This window comes from Mesoplodon densirostris, chromosome 13, assembly GCF_025265405.1.
Source record: "Mesoplodon densirostris isolate mMesDen1 chromosome 13, mMesDen1 primary haplotype, whole genome shotgun sequence".
Lineage (NCBI taxonomy): Eukaryota > Metazoa > Chordata > Mammalia > Artiodactyla > Ziphiidae > Mesoplodon > Mesoplodon densirostris.
The window spans coordinates 60970329-60989544 of NC_082673.1; the positions used below are offsets into that span (position 1 = coordinate 60970329).

The following is a 19216-nucleotide window of genomic DNA, read 5'->3' on the forward strand; positions in this document are numbered from 1 at the left end:
GGGACGCTGCCTCTGGGCGCTCGGAGCGAGTTCCCCGGACTCCCCCCGGGGGGGGGGGCTGGGTCGCAGCCTCCTCTTTCTTCTCTCAGGCGGTGCGCGCACCCCCCGCCCCCGCCGCGGCCGTACACACTCGCGCCCCGGCCGGCGCGCCGCCCTCCTGCCCGCTCCCTCCAGTCACCCCACCCTCAGTCGTCCCCGCCACCTTACTCCACCACCCTCCCCCGCCGCTCCGCTCACTCCGCGTCCCGGCCCGGCCTCCCGCTCCTCGCTCCCTCAAACCGCTCACTTGCCAGTCCTTCGCCCCCGGGAAGAAGAAACATTTCTCGGAGCGCACTCTTCAGCTCTCCTTTCCCCCGCGCTCGCCCTCCCCTCCCCCCACTCTTTCTATCTTGGAGGAGCGGGGCTGTCGCCTGGGATTGAAGGCCATTGATTTGTATGTATTTGTCCCAGCGCCGGAGGCTGCCCCAGCCGCCCGCGCGGGTGCCGCCGCCGCCGCCGCCAGTGGAGTTGCCTCCCTGCTTCCCTAGGGTGGTTAGACTCCACCAAATATGTCGGCTCCTGTCGGGCCGCGGGGCCGCCCGGCTCCCACCCCGGCGGCCTCTCAGCCGCCTCTGCAGCCCGAGATGCCCGACCTCAGCCACCTCACGGAGGAGGAGAGGAAAATCATCCTGGCCGTCATGGATCGGCAGAAGAAAGAAGAGGAGAAGGAGCAGTCGGTGCTCAAGTAAGGACCTGGCTCCATCTTCCCGCCTCCCTCCCTGCCCTCCGCCCCCTCGGTCGCTGCCCTGCGGCCGCTTGCGCGCCCCGGATCGCCGCCCTCCCTCCCGCCGGCGGCGCCCGGGCCACGAGGGTTGCGGCCGGCGGCGGCCGCCGGGGCTGCTTTCTGGGTGTCAGAGCGCGGGGGTGTGTGTCGGGGAGGGAGGGCGCCGAGGCCGGCTGAGGTGAGGGTGGCGAGCCTTTGGGCGTTGTAATTTTCCCGGGCGTCCTTCTGGCTTTCCCCGCGGGCCAGTTCGGCTCCGTGGCCCCGGCGGGGCTGGGGCTGAACCCAGGCTCCGCGCGTCCCTTCTCCCTTCCCGCCGCCCCCGCGCGGAGGCAGTGACTGGGGCAAGGAATCCAATATGGCCGTGCACAGGTGCTCCCCGGCTGGGACCCGGGCAAAGGCGCGCCGGCCGGGGATGAGGGCGCCGCCGGGGGCGCCTCGTCGCCGCCTCCGCAGGGCGGCTCGGAGAGCAGAGCTGCCCACTGTCGTCGCGGGCAGGAGGGAGGCTATGCGGGCGAGGGGCCTAAGCTCTGTCGCGTTTCGGGTGGGTTTGCGGCCGCCGCCATCTTCCACCCCCTCCCCCTCGGCGGGTTCTAACACCCTGCACTCTGCTGCTCTTCCTGTTTGCAACTAGTAAATCTGTTTAATCCTGAAGGGACTCTGAAGAGACTCCAGTTCCTCCCATTACTGCGCTTTGGGATGCTTCCTACCTTGTGAAGTTCTACTATTCGTGCTGATAGGCTAGGCAGCCGGGATCTTGCCGAGGGTGGGACGGTGAAAGCAGCACCCAGGCACCCGCGCAGTTTAGCGGCTGTTTAACTTCAGCACCAGGGAACTGTCCGGACAGATATCTGTAGCTTTGAGACTCCTTTTCTTGTCAGTCTGGCAAAGAGATTGGTTTCTGCAGGTTTGCTTTTAAATGTTTTACGGTTACTGTCCGGACAGATATCTGTAGCTTTGAGACTCCTTTTCTTGTCAGTCTGGCAAAGAGATTGGTTTCTGCAGGTTTGCTTTTAAATGTTTTACGGTTATTTGATTTCTCAGTTACTACGTGAAAGAGAGTGCGCAGATGTGTAACCCTTCTGATATTTTTCCATCTCAACTCTTTCATTTTTGCTTGAAATGCATTATTCATTAAGAGATTAATTTGTACAGTTTATATGCCAAAGGTGCGACAGTTATTTTCTGTGTTATCAAATATACTTTTCCCATATTCTCCACAGAAACACATAGTTGAAAGTGTAAGAGTTCCTCTAGGAGGGAACTAACACACTGACCTCTGATCATTAACTTTTAAAAACAGGTTGTTGCATTCAGTATTCTTTAGCACTTACAAAGAAACAATTCTGTCTATACATACATATTTGCATATTTTAATGAAAAATACTCCTTTAAATAATATAATAACAAATGTATCAAATATATTTACATGTCCAAGAAAAATACTAGTTCTCAAAAATATTGAAGCACTAAGAGAGCAAATGTGCTCCTAACATATTAACTGAAAGAAAGAATTGCTTCTTCGAAACTGATTTCTGGGTTAGAATACTTGTTTGGGAGTGTCATTTATTAGTAGGCTCGGGAAATGAAAAAGGTTAAGAGATTTGAGTAGCTTATTTCAACTAATAAAGAATAAAACATTATTTTTAAAAGTTTTTTGAGCATACTTCTAATTTTGCTCAACTTTACTATATATACTAACAATGCCAAGCTTTTTGATGACTTAGATTTGATGTTTAGATATATGAATCTGTATTTTTCACTATAATTGCTACAAAATAAGTATTTTCAAAATGATACTCAAATTAAATGTGGTTTTATTTCTTTGACTCACATATTTAGATGTAGAATGTGTTTTTTTTTATGGTATGCTAAATCATGGTACTTACTGGCTAGTTCACTATAGTTCCAAATCTATTTATTGTTCTAATATATAGAAATTTAAATGAAGTTTTGAGTACTGAATTAAGAATTACTCAAAATGAACTATATGTTATATAGTGTGAAAGGGTTTTCCAGGTAGGTACATGTGAATATACTACATTTCTATGTAAAACTTACATACTGTGCAAATCATATAAAGTTTGTGCATTCATATTTGTATAGTTTAGGTAGAAACAAGCATTCTCTACACATATAGTTATACAGTATATGAAATTACATTGATGAAAAATCTGTTCATATTTATTTAAAATATCTATTTGAATTTTTACCTGAGACTTGGAAGGAGTCATACCTCAAAATGACCTACGTGGTTTTGGAATTATTTTTGTATTCATTTTAACAAGAAGCTATTTGGAGGTTAAAGCATAATATATTTGAAACTTTAATTGTTAATGTTCTTTAAAAATACTTTTGGCTTTTGTAATAAGATAAGAGTAGGCAAAGAAAATGAGGAAAAGAATAGACTTTATAATAGAATGATAATAATGCAAGACATTGTTTTGAAGAATTTGATAATTTACTAAGTAATATATTTTCAATGTTGTTTATTAAGTTACAAATGCTATTTATAAGAAAAAATAATACTAATATTCTTCAATGATTACTATTTCCCGTTAAGTTTTAGGGGCCATTTATCTGGTCATGACTACACTTTGTTCTCTTTAGTGATGTGCATTTAATTGCATGTTAACATTTATTCTGAGAGAAGGTCATGGGCAGAGAGAAATAAACTGAAATTCAAATTCATGTCTGCTGCCTTTTAACAACTATGTTAAAAAATAAGTTTGCTGTGTGAAAAATTGAAACTGTTGCATGAAAATATTTTTGCATGATCTGTGAGTTTCAATATTCATGTTAAGTATTCATACAAAGTGGAGTGTGCATACCCAAGGGCATCATAAGCTGATGTATTGGATTACAGGAAGAAAGTAATAAAACATATTTACATTTCTATTTGAAAAAGAAAGAAATTAAGCTTTACTAATACTTAATATATAGATTGACAGTGTAAAGATGCATATAATTTATAAATAAATATACATATTTTAAGAAGTTCATGCCTGAGATATTTTTGGTGAGAGAGGTGAGCGATCAAAACTGCTTGAGACCACTACAGTAATCTCTCTTCTAAGGAGCCTGAATAATTAAAAACTATTTATAGTTATTTAATCATTAGCAATTTCTTCAAAGTCTAGCTGAATATCCACATACTCTGGAAGTCTTTGGTCACCATCAAATAATACCATTTTACGTGTGAGTGAGATATTAGGCCTTTGGAAGCATTTTTATATCTCAGTATATCCCTCAGTAGATCAATAATTACTTTTTTTGTCCTTATGTAAATTCCTTTAACAGTTTTAGTTTGGATAACGCAATCTATCAGTAATACCTGTTATGTCCTTTTATTGATTAAAGTTTTTATTATTATTTTTTTACATCTTTATTGGAGTATAATTGCTTTACCAATGGTGTGTTAGTTTCTGCTTTATAACAAAGTGAATCAGTTATACATATACATATGTTCTCATATCTCTTCCCTCTTGCGTCTCCCTCCCTCCCACCCTCCCTATCCCACCCCTCTAGGTGGTCACAAAGCACTGAGCTGATCTCCCTGTGCTATGCGGCTGCTTCCCACTAGCTATCTATTTTACGTTTGGTAGTGTATATATGTCCATGCCTCTCTCTTGCTTTGTCACAGCTTACCCTTCCCCCTCCCCATATCCTCAGGTCCATTCTCTAGTAGGTCTGTGTCTTTATTGCTGTCTTACCCCTAAGTTCTTCATGATATTTTTTTTTCTTAAATTCCATATATATGTGTTAGCATACGGTATTTGTCTTTCTCTTTCTGACTTACTTCACTCTGTATGACAGACTCTAGGTCTATCCACCTCATTACAGATAGCTCAATTTCGTTTCTTTTTATGGCTGAGTAATATTCCATTGTATATGTGTGCCACATCTTCTTTATCCATTCATCCGATGATGGACACTTAGGTTGTTTCCATATCTGAGCTATTGTAAATAGAGCTGCAATGAACATTTTAGTACATGACTCTTTTTGAATTATGGTTTTCTCGGGTATATGCCCAGTAGTGGGATTGCTGGGTCATGTGGTAGTTCTATTTGTAGTTTTTTAAGGAACCTCCATACTGTTCTCCATAGTGGCTGTACCAATTCACATTCCCACCAGCAGTGCAAGAGTGTTCCCTTTTCTCCACACCCTCTCCAGCATTTATTGTTTCTAGATTTTTTGATGATGGCCATTCTGACTGGGGTGAGATGATATCTCATTGTAGTTTTGATTTGCATTTCTCTAATGATTAATGATGTTGAGCATTCTTTCATGTGTTTGTTGGCAGTCTATATATCTTCTTTGGAGAAATGTCTATTTAGGTCTTCTGCCCATTTTTGGATTGGGTTGTTTGTTTTTTTGTTATTGAGCTGCATGAGCTGCTTATAAAATTTGAAGATTAATCTTTTGTCAGTTGCTTCATTTGCAAATATTTTCTCCCATTCTGAGGGTTGTCTTTTGGTCTTGTGTATGGTTTCCTTTGCTGTGCAAAAGCTTTGAAGTTTCATTAGGTCCCATTTATTTATTTTTGTCTTTATTTCCATTTCTCTAGGAGGTGGGTCAAAAAGGATCTTGCTGTGATTTATGTCATAGAGTGTTCTGCCTATGTTTTCCTCTGATTAAAGTTTTTAAACCTTGTCTTTCAAGACTAAACGCTTGAGGGCAAGAATAAAAACTTACCCTTCTTTTCTTTGGAGTTTGTGTTTTGCAGCATCCTTAACACCTGCACGTGGTAGGTACCTAGTAAGCAATGTTGATTTAAATTGTAGTAATGTTCATTAACAAGTAGTTTACCAAACTTGTTGGGAAAATGAAATTTTTGGGACAAAAGTACATAATTTATTAAAAGTTTATATTTTCCAGTGAGTGTTTATTGTTGTTTTTTGTTTGTTTTTGGTGTGATATTGTGAAAAAAAAATGTATGAGGAAAGCAAACCTACTGAAATCAACAGAAAAGTATTCATTCAGTAAATACTTATTGAGTTTCTACTATCTGCATATCATAGTCTTTCAGATGAGGTGTTTTTGCAACAAATTAGAAATTGTGTGTTTCTTGACGTGTAAATTATCTTTTCATTCTCAGTTTAGATTTTCTGTTAATGTCAAAGGGATAATTTGCTCCCCCAATAAAAGAAGATGATAAGTAAAAATTTCCATGATAGATCAAAGTAATAATTTAGCTTATATTTAAAACATAGGTAAGCAGTTCTAATTTTTTTTAATAATTCAATTTTAAAAGTACTTTCCAAAGTCAATTTATAAACTCCTTTATTTAATAGGTAACACATACATAATGTACAAAATTTCTTAGCTACCTGTTTCCCCTAGCCAGAGGCAACTGCTGTTGCCAGCATATTGTATACTCTTTCAGAAATATTCTATGCATGGGAGTAGATATGTGTGTATATCAAATACTGTGTGTCTGTATATGTAGGTATGTGTGTGCACACACGTATGGGTTTATATTTGTAAACATAAACACAAATGTGTCTTGTAGTTTACTTTTTAGGAGATCAATTCCATACCTGTGAATATATGTGCCTAATTCATTTTAATGGCTGTGTAGTATCCCATTTTATGAATGTTCTGTAACTTCTTTAACTAGTGTCATATTCTTAGGTATTTACGTTGTTTCTAATTATTTTGCCATTAGAAATAATGCTGTGATAAATGTCTTTGTACATGTGCCATTTCCCACATGTGTGAATATGTCTCTGGAATAAATTCCTAGAAATGGGATTGCTTGGTCAAAAGGTCATAAAATATAACTTTTATATTTTTTATAACTTACATAAAATAAAAAATTTAAATTTTAATAAATATTAAAAAATATTAAATTTCACAAAGGAAGTATGCATAAGTGACATATACTAGGGAGATTTTCACACATCCTTGTTAACTCAGTATGTGATAGTCCTTGCCAATGTTTTGGTGAAAAATATGCCATTCTAGATTTAATTGCAGTTTTCTTACTATCAGGGAGGTTGAGAGCCATTTACATTTGTTTAGAGCCTTTTGTATTTCTTTTTCTGTTTGTCATTTTTAGTGATTTGTTGAATCTCTTTATTTGTCACCTGTTTTATGACCTTGTTTATACCTTTTTTTTTTTACAAGTCAGGGTTTTTAAAAATGTATTTAAATTTATTACTTTTTATTTTATGGCTTTCCGGTTTTGTGATATGCTTAGAATGATCTTCCTCATTCTAATATTTAAAATACTACCATATTTTTTCTTATAGCTAAATGAAATTTTGAGTCAGATAAATGATGTAACAGTCATGAAGACTTAAATAAAAATCGTTATTGTACATGTAAATAACCATGGTCATTGCCAAAACTTGAAACTATAGTTTTTAAGGATTCAAAATGCATTCTAAAATATTGATTGGCATTTTATGAGAGAGTACCTAATAAATTCTTTATATATATTCTATATTTTAAAGTAACTAGGATAATTAAATAATATCTTATTGACAATATATATTGATAAAAAATTGATTGTACAGTGTGATGAAGAGAGAGGTAGTGGAGGCAAGTGTGCTGGGCTAGATGGATTTCGACTTGGAACTTTATTTTACTAATTGATAACTGTAAGTTCTTGCTTACATTATTAAACTCTCTGAGCCCGTGTTTCCTCATCTGTATTATCTGAGTAATAACATCTACCTTGAAGGATTGTTGTAATCAATATAGACTAGTTAAGTGTCCTGGCACAAATAGGTGTGAAATAAATAGTTGTTATTAACTGATTATAGACAGGAGTCTCTAAACCTTAATATTATAGCATTCCTGGGTGAAATTTGTCCCCCCCTCCCCTTTTTTTGAGAGATTCTTTTCCTTGTCTACTGGGAAGTCAAAATATGCCTGGAGGACTTTTAGGTGACTTCATTATTTGTCTAGAAGGCTAAGAATGAGGAGAGGGAAGGTGATGAATTGGAAGCAGTTTCCTCAGCAAAAAACATTAATAAGGAGTCTGATAACTAAGGTGTAGCAGTGAAAATAATACTGACACCATGTTATTGGTTATTGGCAAGATACTGATTGTCCTAGGTGAATGTGAGGGAACTAATTTGTGGAAATTACATTGTGATTGTTCTTAGATTTGCCTGGATCAATTTTTCACTCTATTAGTAAATCAAAAATATGTATTTACTTATTTGTCTTATTCATATTATATATGAGGACTCAGAATCTTATCAGGTTAATCTAATTCTGAAGCATGGTTTTTAGAGTTTAGAATGCTCATCTCCTTTCCTTTGCCCTTTAAATACACACAATTTTTGTATGCCTGCCTCTTTCTCATCCTTCTGGCCTCAGCTTCAAATTTGTCTCCTTAGAGAGTGCTTTCTTTTAGTCATCACATCTTTAATATTTCCCCAATTATTTTTATCAAAATTTACATTGGAATCTTTGTTTATAATCTGTGTACCCTGCTGGACTATAAACTCCCAGAGAACAGGCACCATGTCTGTCTCGTTTATCATTTCAGCCTCAGCTTCTAATCTAGCACAATGCCTTACACATTGTAGCACTCAAAAATATTAGTTGAGGGGCTTCCCTGGTGGCGCAGTGGTTGAGAGTCCGCCTGCTGATGCAGGGGACACGGGTTCATGCCCCGGTCCGGGAAGATCCCACATGCAGCGGAGCGGCTGGGCCCGTGAGCCATGGCTACTGAGCCTGTGCGTCTGGAGCCTGTGCTCCACAACGGTGAGAGGCCCGCGTACCGAAAAAAAAAAAAAATTAGTTGGGGGAATGAATGAAACATTGGGAATTAAATGCTCACTTAGAAATTAAATGTTCATTTAGATAGTGCTTGCTTTCAAGGTAAAATTCAGTAATCTGAAAGAAAAAGATTTGCTTAGGTAGTAGTGCCCTTGTTTTTGAAATGAAATGTAAGTTTTAAACATACGTCCAGTTTTGCTTATTTTACTGGAAGCAAACACAGTATTTTTGTATGATTGCAGCTCATCTTTCTTTTGGACTAAGAGCATATCTGTTTTGACTAGAAACCAGAAGAATATTGTGATATATCATTTTCCATTTAAGGAATATTGCAAATTAAGGAATATTTTACTTTAAAAATGATTACCTTACTTTTAAAGCATTTGCAAATTTCCAGTATGTTTAACAGAGCTGAATGGTAAGAAACATACAGAATGTGTTGGTTAGAAATAATTCATTTCCTCCAGGAGCGGGCAGTCCAAGGCCAGGCATAATCATATGAGCACATAAAGATGTAAAGTGCCATGAAAAAACACTGTAAAGTTGTTTTTAGCACATTATAACCATAGCAAAAAATATGTTAGATAATCCAGTGAGTAGTTTGTTGTCTCTTTGGTATTGTTTGTGGGTGTCAGACAGTTTTTTCTTTTAAAATCTCTAGAAATTTCACTCCTAGATATTAAAGATAGTAGAGACTAGAGATATCAATACTTTTGTATTCTCTAGTCATGTAAGGAAATGCAGACATCTCTGGGTGTTAAAAACACTTTTAACCATTATCAGCTAATCCTTGAGGAACTCACTGTAAGAACCATGATAAACCACAATTAAACTATTGCATAATAAGTGCTAGGAGACCACTGAGCACAGTATATCTTGGCTATATTCATACAGAGGAGTGCCTGATCCAGTCTTGGGGAGATAGTATCTAGGCTGAGTCTCAAAGGATGAGTAGATGTTAGCTGAGCAGAGGAAGATGTTGCGAACAAAAATACTAAAACTCCCACATCTCTCTCCCCCAAAACTTTACCTTTCATTTGTAAAAGAGAGGCAGGGGATGGTGGAGAAACTCACTTGAAGTGGTTCAGAAGGTCTGGAGCACAGGGTTTAAATGGAGGTGAGTTAGTAGAAGAGACTGGAGAGATGGCAAGGTTCAGAGTTGAAAAGATTTTACATGCTATTCTTTGGATTTGGATTTAATCCTGAAGGCAGTAGGGAGTCCAGGAATGATTTTAAGCACTGGCGCAATATAATCAGACTTTTGTTGTCAAACTACCTCCCCGTACCACTTTTTCAAGTACAATGGGTTGATGAGAATACGTAATGCTAGAGACAAGGACAGTAGTTGGGAGACTCTTACAGTATTTTGGCTGATAAATGATGAAGATATGAAGTAAGGCAGTCATGGTCGAGGTGGAGAGGCAGGACAGATTTTGAAAAATTTAGAAGCCAAATGGCCATGATTCGACAACTGTGTGTAAAGGGTGAAGTAAGCTCTTAGGATGCCTGACTTGCTCAACTGACTGCTGTATACATAATACCTATTTGTCTTTGTCTGCTTATGTCACTGATGGTCAGCTCTCTGAACCCGTCTAGTTTCAGGACCAGTGTTCTCTTGAGAGGGTGGTGGGGAAGTGGCTTCTTTTATTGTTTTAGTTATTTTAAAGAGTTTATAACATGAATATGAGTACTAGAAGTGACTACAACTTGGGATGTAGTGGGGGTAGGATGGGAAATAATAGAGCAGTAATAAAAAGGGAGAAAGGAAAGAAGGCAAAGAAAAAGGGGAGAACAAGGTCAGGACTATTTGAATCCATTCCTAATAGGAAGGAACCCTAATAAATATCTTTGCTTATAATACTTTTTCCTGCTGGATATATTAACGCCATGTAATCTTTTCCAGGTCTCTCTTCCTTTTTTTGAACATTCCTTGCTCCCATTGACAATTTAATCTCAGTGAATTGCTCACCAACTGGTTTTGTTTCATTCTTTGGGTGTTTAAAACTATTATGCAGTCTTTGTTGTATATGTTAGATTTAATTAGGACAAACTTCCTTTTTTTGTATATCTTCCTATATCACTTCTGAGGAAATTTTGGAAATGCGAGTGTATTTTAGGAAAATATAGAGAGGAGATTAGCTGTGGAAATTACATGTTGCAGATGATGAAGATTCTTTTGCTCTTTATATGATCTTACTGAATTATTGCAGAATTTATAAGTTTTGTTGGATTTTGTAATGGGAAGTTCTAGAAATAGGATTAGAGCTAGGATTATAGAAAGGGAAAAGTTGAGAACAGGTTTAGACCTAGGAGTGATATAATATTGTTTCACCTACTCTCTCTCTATAATTGTTACCAAAAAACTGGTGGGCAACTACATAGTATAAATTAAGCTAAGAATGAACAACTTTTATATAGTTTATATATTATGAACATGTATTATATCTATATTATATATATACATGTCAAAAAGCTCTAATTTATATTTTCCATACAACATCCTGCAACTAGGCTTCTGGGATGCTAAAACTGGGAAAAAAGGATACACTAAATAATATACCTAGATAGCAGAATAACCACAATGGTGTTTATTGGTATTTGATGCTTTGGTATTGTTCAGCTGACAGATGGAGATGATGCTCACATCTGCCTTGTTTTGTTGGCGTATGAGGTGTCTATTACAATTGTTGTAATGGTTTGCTTCTCAGGCACATACATGAAAAATCTGTTTAATCACATATCACATCACACATAATTCCTTTTGACCGAAAGCTGAAATAATTAATTAATGCTTTTATTGGCACAAAATTTTTTTTTGTCAAAAATGAGTTTTGTGGTGGAGGTAGCTAGGTGTTCATCAAAGATTTATATTCCTCTTTCATAGAGTTGTTGCTATGCAGTAGCTGTCTAGCCCTGGACTACCTTTTCCAGCTCCTCTTGTATTTAGGTGGGTCCATGTAATAGAGCTCCGGCTGATGATTATCCTCTCCCTCTGCCCCCCAACCCCGCATTAGATTTTTTTTTTTTTTTTTTTTTTGCGGTATGCGGGCCTCTCACTGCCGTGGCCTCTCCCGTCGCGGAGCACAGGCTCCGGACGCGCAGGCCCAGCGGCCATGGCTCATGGGCCCAGCCGCTCCGCGGCATGTGGGATCCTCCCGGACCAGGGCACGAACCCGCATCCCCTGCATCGGCAGGCGGACTCTCAACCACTGTGCCACCAGGGAGGCCCCCGCATTAGATTTTACATGAATAAGAGATATACTTCTGTGTTAAGTCATTGTGATTTTGGAGGCATATCTTTTACTGTGGCCAATATCACCTAATCTAATACAAATTCTCTTATGATTACTGCCTGTTATTTATTTAACTTTGGAAAAGCTTTAAAGTTCACATCTGCATTGGTCGAATCCAGAAGTACTTCCACGGTATTGAATTTTACCATCACAGGCTGATCTCTCTTCAACGATTGTCTGGTCTAACCTAACCTAAGTCTTAACTCAGTCATTGATTCTTGAATACAGAATTTATCAGGAAATGTCTTTTCCACCTGTTTGGTGACAATTGGGCTGTATCCCAACTGAGGATTTGTTATTGAAGTTTCGGGAAAGTACTTATACTATATCTTAACAGAGATACTTGCTCTGGAAGCTAACATAGCATATAGACTTAATGATGAGAAAGAAAAATTCACAACGCTAAGGATCCATTTTAGAACAAATTGAAGCTTCGTGTTAAAAGTTTTGCAGGTTGAAGGCTAATGGTTAAACTCCATCTCCAAACTCTTAAGGTTAGGAAGATTTACAAAACTGGGAGGTGAATTTTTTTTTTTTGCGGTACGTGGGCCTCTCACCGCTGCGACCTCTCCCGCTGCGGAGCACAGGTTCCAGACGCCCAGGCCCAGCGGCCATGGCTCACGGGCCCAGCCGCTCCACGGCACGCGGGATCCTCCTGGACCGGGGCACGAGCCCGTGTCCCCTGCATCGGCAGGCGGACTCCCAACCACTGCGCCACCAGGGAAGCCCTGGGAGGTGAATTTTATAAGACCAGACGGAGATATAGTTGAATGTTGTTGAACTTTACCACACTGCATTTTACGTATTTTTCCATTCACTGCTCCAGGTCTACTCCATTTTTTTCCCCCCACTTTGCTTTGTACTATAGGAGGCTGACCTCTGTGGATTGCACCAGCAGGCTCCCTTGTTCTCTGACCTCCAGGTGGGTTCTGTTGATGTGAGATGTTGACAGATTGGATGGAAGGAGAATGAGGTCAGGTTATTTGTTCCCAAGTTTCCTCCATACTAGTCTGGTGGCCCTCTTAGTATAGCTGTTTTTCTTCTGGTTCTGGAAATTGTTTCCCACTGTTGCTAGCCCCCATACTGCACTGTCCCTTGTTGGTTTCCTTAAGCCCTGCCCACACCTTTGTAAAACAGTCCCTTTATTAAACTCTCTTTAGTTACTCTGTTTGAATATGCCATCTGTTTCCTGCCAGGACCCAGACTGACACACCGGAGTTCAGTAAAAATTTATTGGGATTATGAATGTGAATGGACCATGACTTTAGGTATTCACAGTCCACTTCTACGTAATCACAGTAATCTTTTTACGAATCCCTCTCTGTGTCATGTTCTTTAACTCTTTGATTATGCACATCCTCTTACTTTACCTGATATGCTGTTTTGTGCCTAGCTCCATTGCTGTGAAAAGATACATCTCTCTGATGTATTTCTGCCAGTTGGGTGTCTCTCCTTTCAATTTCCATAGCACTTTGTAAATAATTATTTTATAATGTTTCAGATTTTCAATATCAGTTACTAATCTCTATGTTCTTCTTAGTATAACAGGTTTCTTTGATGTCATGGACCAAGTTTTGATCATCTTTTTATGCCCAGGGTAGTACCAGGCACGTAGTTGTGAGTCAATAAACATTTGTTAATAAAACCTGGAGGTCATGGGAGTCATTCTAATTTCCTCCCTCTTCCTCAGCCCTCAAATATAATCAGTTACCAAATCCTGTCATTATTATCTCCCAAATATCTTTGAAATCTGTCTCTTTCTCTCCATCTTCATTGTCACTGCATTGTTTCATGCCTTTACTATGTTTTCCTTAATTATTCATTTCTAAACATGGATCTTTTCTTCAGGCTCACTTCCTGTAATCCAACCTCTGTAATAGTACAGCACTCTAACATACAAATTTAATGTTGTTAATATTCTTCAGTACCTCCCCATTGCATTTATGATATAGTCCAAACTTCTAGGTATATCATAGAAGTCCCTTTGTGATGTTTTATCAACCTTTATATCCTGGCAGTCTTTCATGAGCACTGCCTGTTTTGACTGTATCAAAATATTTGAAGTGAGTTCCCTATTTTTTTTTTTCCATCTTCTGTTGTAGTTTAGCATATACTGTTCTCTATGACTAGAAAGCCCTAGCCACTTTTCTCTGACTAAGTCCTCCTAGGTCTTAACTGAGATTAATCTCAGGTTTCCAACCTTTTGGAAACTGGGTTAGATGACTCTCGTTTGTGCTCTTACAAACTCTTGTTATATACTTCTATTATATACATTAATACTACATTAATGCTCGAGCCAACATTTATTGAATGCTTACTGTGCTGTTGCTATGCTCTATTATATATGCATTATCTGATTCAGCCGCTACAACAATCTTATGAGATAGTTATTATTTTCCCCAGTTTTACAGATTAAAAAAAATGAAGACTTCAGTTATATGCTCAGAGTTTTCAGTAGGGAGCGCGGATTTAAGCCCAAGCAGTCATATTCCAGAATTTATACTCTTAATAACCACACCTTATTATGTTATAGTTGTTGACTTCTTCCTCTTTTCTGATAGATTGTAGAAAAAGGACAGTGTTCCCAGTGGGTAGTCCATTGTAAGTGGATATAATTTGTTTTTGAATGAATGATTAAATCTGGCACTACCTAACTGACAGAGTGGATAGCTGCTAATACCTCAAGAAATGATTATCTTTAGGATTTAGTGGTCGCATTTGTAAGAAGTTTATTGTTACTTCTCTTGGACATGAGAGCTATTGGTTATGGTGCATGGTATTAAACTAACAATCAGGTAGTGGGCAGCAGATGAAAACAGTTGAGAACAAAATACATTTAATAAGTATTTTTTTTTACATTTAAAAAACTTTTCATTTAATAAACATTTATTCAAGGATGTGAGAGATTAAGCCACCTTTTGCTGGTGCACCAGTAGACACTGTTTTTTTGCTATAGTGTTGAGTATTTTTCTATTTGAAATAGTAGTTAGCATTTTAGAGAATTCCACCAACAAAAAAAATTCTCTGGACAATAATAATGGTGGTATTACAGGGGTAGGAAGCTTTGAGGACAAAACATCTTTGTTAAGACCAGGTTCAATGTCTAGAATATGAGGTGATGAAGTTGATTTCTAGATGATAAAGAATATAAAGAATATTAGCATATGGTCACTCTTCAAATATGTTAACAAGAATAAGGTAACGTGGTAACAAACTTGAGCCAAAGAAATGAACCAGAAGGTGTGTGTAAGAGCTGCTTCATTTGAGGTAATCTATGGCTAAGATTTCCTTAAAGAGGCTTTACCCTACCTATACCTCATGTTTAATTTCTTAAAAAATTTCCCCCTTACTTTGTAATTATGTTCTTAATGGTAAAATTCCAGTATATTTTTTGTTGATATGATAGAGCATAGAGTACTCCTAGAGATGTGTTGTTGTGGTACCATTGGTCGTCTTAGCTGAGATCTGAGGAGGAATGTGTAAAATTGAGGAAAGAGAAGTGGAAATCCAAGAGTATGAGACTAGTGTTCACTTTTTATCTTAAGCCTCTTCCATATAGGGTTTTCTTTGAATTTGAATATATCTCTAGACTTGTAGCAGGAATTGAAGGAGGGAATTAATATTTCTTCAGTGTCTACTATGTACTAGGATCCAGGTTACAAAGCTTATGAGTAACAGAACACAGATCTGTACCTAGATCTTTCTAACTCCACAACCCAGTCTCTTTCCATCACATTGCTGTTTAGTCTTATGGAAAATAGTTAAGAGCCTGGTGCTGAAGCACTTGGACTCTGGAGTCAGACAAGCTTGGGTTTGAATCCCAGCTCTGTTACTTGGTAGTTGTGCACCTCAGTGTCTTTATCTGTAAAACGGGGATAATAATACCTACTTCATAAGCTGTTATGAGGATTGAGTTTACATTTATAAAGCTCTTAGAAGAGTTCCTAGCACATGATAAACATCATGTGTTTGTTAAATAAATAAATTAGCTGAAAGAGGAGAATATCAATCCAGTTTATCTTCAATATATACTTTTACGAATCCCCAATATTTTAATACCTGTTGAAAAGACATTGCTACTTCCTTTAATAAAGTATGACCTAGATCTTCCAAGGTTATAAGTAGTATCCCTTGTATTAATTAGTTTTCTACTACTAACAAACTTAGTGGCTTAAAACAATAAAAATGTATTATACAGTTCTGTTAAGTCAGAAGTCTGACATGGGTCTTACTGGACAAAATCAAAAGAACTGGCTGTGTTTCTTTCTGGAAGCTAGCAGGGGGTGTTTCCTTGCTCATCTGGGTTGTTGAAAGAATTCAGTTCCTTGATGTTATAAGACTGAGATCCCCATTTCCTTCTTGGCTATCAGCTGAATGCTGTTTTGACCTCCTAGAGACCTCTCTCCAGTCTTGCACATAGCCTCCTACATCTCAGAACCATCAATGGGGCATTCAGTTCTTCTCAAGATGCCGTCTCCTTGACCGTTCTTCTGTCACTGCCTCTCTCTCTGTCCACAGCTGCGAAAGATTTTTCTCTTTTAAGGATTCATATGATTAGATTGGGCACACCCAGATATTACAGAATAATCTTCCCATCTTAATCACATCTCTAAAATCTCTTTTACCATGTAAGGATACACATATTCACGTTCCTGGGATTAGAACGTGAACATTTGGGCAACCATTATTCTCCTTACATTTCTATAGTAAGTGCCACTAGATATAAGTTTGGATATATGTTTTTATAAAGGAGACATTGAACTACTCTTATTTTTAAAAATGTACTTTGTATTCAGAGACACAAATCCTAGAATGGTATCTCTGAAATAATATTTTACAATAGGTTTTTTAACCTATTTTTTTACCTATTTTACAATAGGTACTTTTCCATAGGTTTATTATACTTTATTGCCCTCAAATTACTGCCAATCTGCTCTTCACTTTTCATTTATTTGTTTCCTCTTGAATTAAAATACTGGTCAAATGGGAAGTGGGGTTGGGGGGTTGGGGGCAAGCAGTGAGAATTGTTCTTAGCTCTGCACATAAAGAACACTTAAGTACTCTTCCTGAGTAGTCTTTTCCGTTAATAATTGGATTTATTTTTATAGATTGAGGAATAAATAAATTTGCCATATGACTAACATAGTGAAGAGTTATTGAAACCTTTCCAAATGCAGCATTTTCATTATCTGATGGCCATTTTAAAAGACTCAGTATAAACTTTATATTATATAAGAGTAAATAAAGATTGGGATTTAATCTTTTGACGAGAATGTAGTTTCTCTTGGCATGTTTGGTTGAAGAGCCATTTCTTACCACACAATAAATGTGCTTTCATATATTATTTTTCTTTCTTATAATTTTTAGCCAAGAAGTCTGATTTAATGAAAAGATATAGTATGTAGTATGACTTAAATTTTATGTCTGGTTAAAATATAATCTATTGTTTTCATTTTAGTACATAAAAGATTAAAAGTAGCTATGATATAGCTAGAAAAAGAAAATAACCAAGGCTGTCCTTCAAAACTACTAACACAAATTCATGTTTCAGCATTTTTTTTTTTCTATATATATGTTAGTAATTGCCATTCTTTTTTTTTTTGGCTGCGTTTGGTGTTCATTGCTGCGTGCGGGCTTTCTCTAGTTGCGGGGAGCAGGGGCTACTCTTTGTTGCGGTGCACGGGCTTCTCATTGTGGTGGCTTCTCTTGTTGCAGAGCACGGGCTCTGGGCACGTGGGCTTCAGTAGTTGCAGCACACATGCTCAGAGGTTGCGGCATGTGGGCCCTAGAGTGCATGGGCTTCAGTAGTTGTGGTGCGTGGGCTCTGTGGTTGCGGCTCATGGGCTGTAGAGTGCAGGCTCAGTAGTTGTGGTGCATGGGCTTAGTTGCTCCACAGCATGTAGGATCTTCCTGGACCAGGGATTGAACCCGTGTCCCCTGCATTGGCAGGCAGATTCTTAACCACTGCGCCACCAGGGAAGTCCAACATATAGTTTTATATGTTGGAGTAGACTAGATAACAGAGTCCAATCGGGAGACAGAAACTACAGTAGTAATTTGAACAGGGAAATTTTAATATAAAGGTTTATTGTAGCAGAGAGCAGCCACCTCCTTTAGGGCTGAGGCTGAGTACTCAAGGAAGGAACAAACTTGGAAGAGGTCCCTTCCCCCATGACTAAGGCTGAAATTCAGCCCTTTTTGGAGGTCGTGGCAGTGTCCCATTGAGCTGCCACCAGCTGAGGCAAGCAGGCAGGAAATCATCTGTGGGGATGTTGGCTGCTGAGAAGATGGCTGGAGTGCTCAGGAAAGTCCCTCACTGGGGAGCCACCCATGGGTGTCCATGAAACTTGTTGGGATACTGCCTGCTGGGATGTTGCTGAAATTTCTGGAACGATGCCTGTTGGGGTGCTGTTGAAAAGTGCTAGGAGAGTGAGTGCCACTGGGTATCCTGTAAGCTCCTGGCAGCCAAGCATCGAAGGAAACACTACAGAACTCCCAGAACCAAAGAGAAAAGCCCCTTCTTCCTTTTGCTCTGGCTCCCTCTACTGACAAAACTTAACATTGTGCCGACTGGTAAAGGAGAAATGGTCATGGAGTCCAGATCCAGTATCACCAAGTAGGACAAAGAAGGATGGATTAGGAGCTGAGAGGCAATACATGTATAAATTTACGGTAGGCTATGCTGTCCTCAAATATCAGTAGCTTAAAACAATATAGGTTTATTTCTTTTTCATGCTATATGTTTTTTCTGGCTCAGTTGGGGTCTTCACTCCATTGTCAACTCAGAGAGCAGATGAAGAGAGAGACTGGTGAATTGCAAGTTGTCTCTTAAAGTTTCCTATCAGAAATATGTATATAACTTCTGCTCACATTTCATTGGCCATACATAGCAAGTTACGTGATCATGCCTAACTCAGGGTAGAAAAGTGTAATCCTACCATGGATAGAAGCAGAATCGGAAATATTTGTTGAAAAATATAACTACCACAGGATTGACAGGATTGGTATTAGAAAGTTTGTCAATCCCTAGGATAATTATTTATAATTCTGCCTTAAAAATTGTTTAATTTGCTTTGTAGTTTTTAGGAATTTTAGTGAAAAATAGGATCAACATCGGGCCTCCCTGGTGGCGCAAGTGGTTGAGAGTCCGCCTGCCGATGCAGGGGATACGGGTTCGTGCCCCGGTCTGGGAGGATCCCATATGCCGCGGAGCGGCTGGGCCCGTGAGCCATGGCCGCTGAGCCTGCGCGTCCGGAGCCTGCGCGTCCGGAGCCTGTGCTCCGCAACGGGGGAGGCCACAACAGTGAGAGGCCCGCATACTGCAAAAAAAAAAAAAAAAAAAAAAAAAAAAATAGGATCAACATAAAAATTGATGGTGCTCTTAACTTCAGTGACCTCAAATCTGACAGTGACCTTACTCATTTG

The 19216-nt window shown here is 39.0% G+C and overlaps 1 protein-coding gene across 7 annotated transcripts in view; it reads left to right on the forward strand.

Moving 5' to 3' along the window:
- The first annotated feature begins 522 nt into the window (after positions 1-522).
- RIMS2 (regulating synaptic membrane exocytosis 2) overlaps positions 523-19216 on the forward strand; it is a 590231-nt gene continuing 571537 nt past the window's right edge. For all 7 annotated transcript variants that reach the window (XM_060115826.1, XM_060115828.1, XM_060115819.1 and 4 more), the window contains exon 1: positions 523-724. In XM_060115826.1, the coding sequence (XP_059971809.1) occupies positions 549-724 (176 nt within the window). In that variant the 5' untranslated portion in view covers positions 523-548. The remainder of the gene's footprint in view (positions 725-19216) is intronic.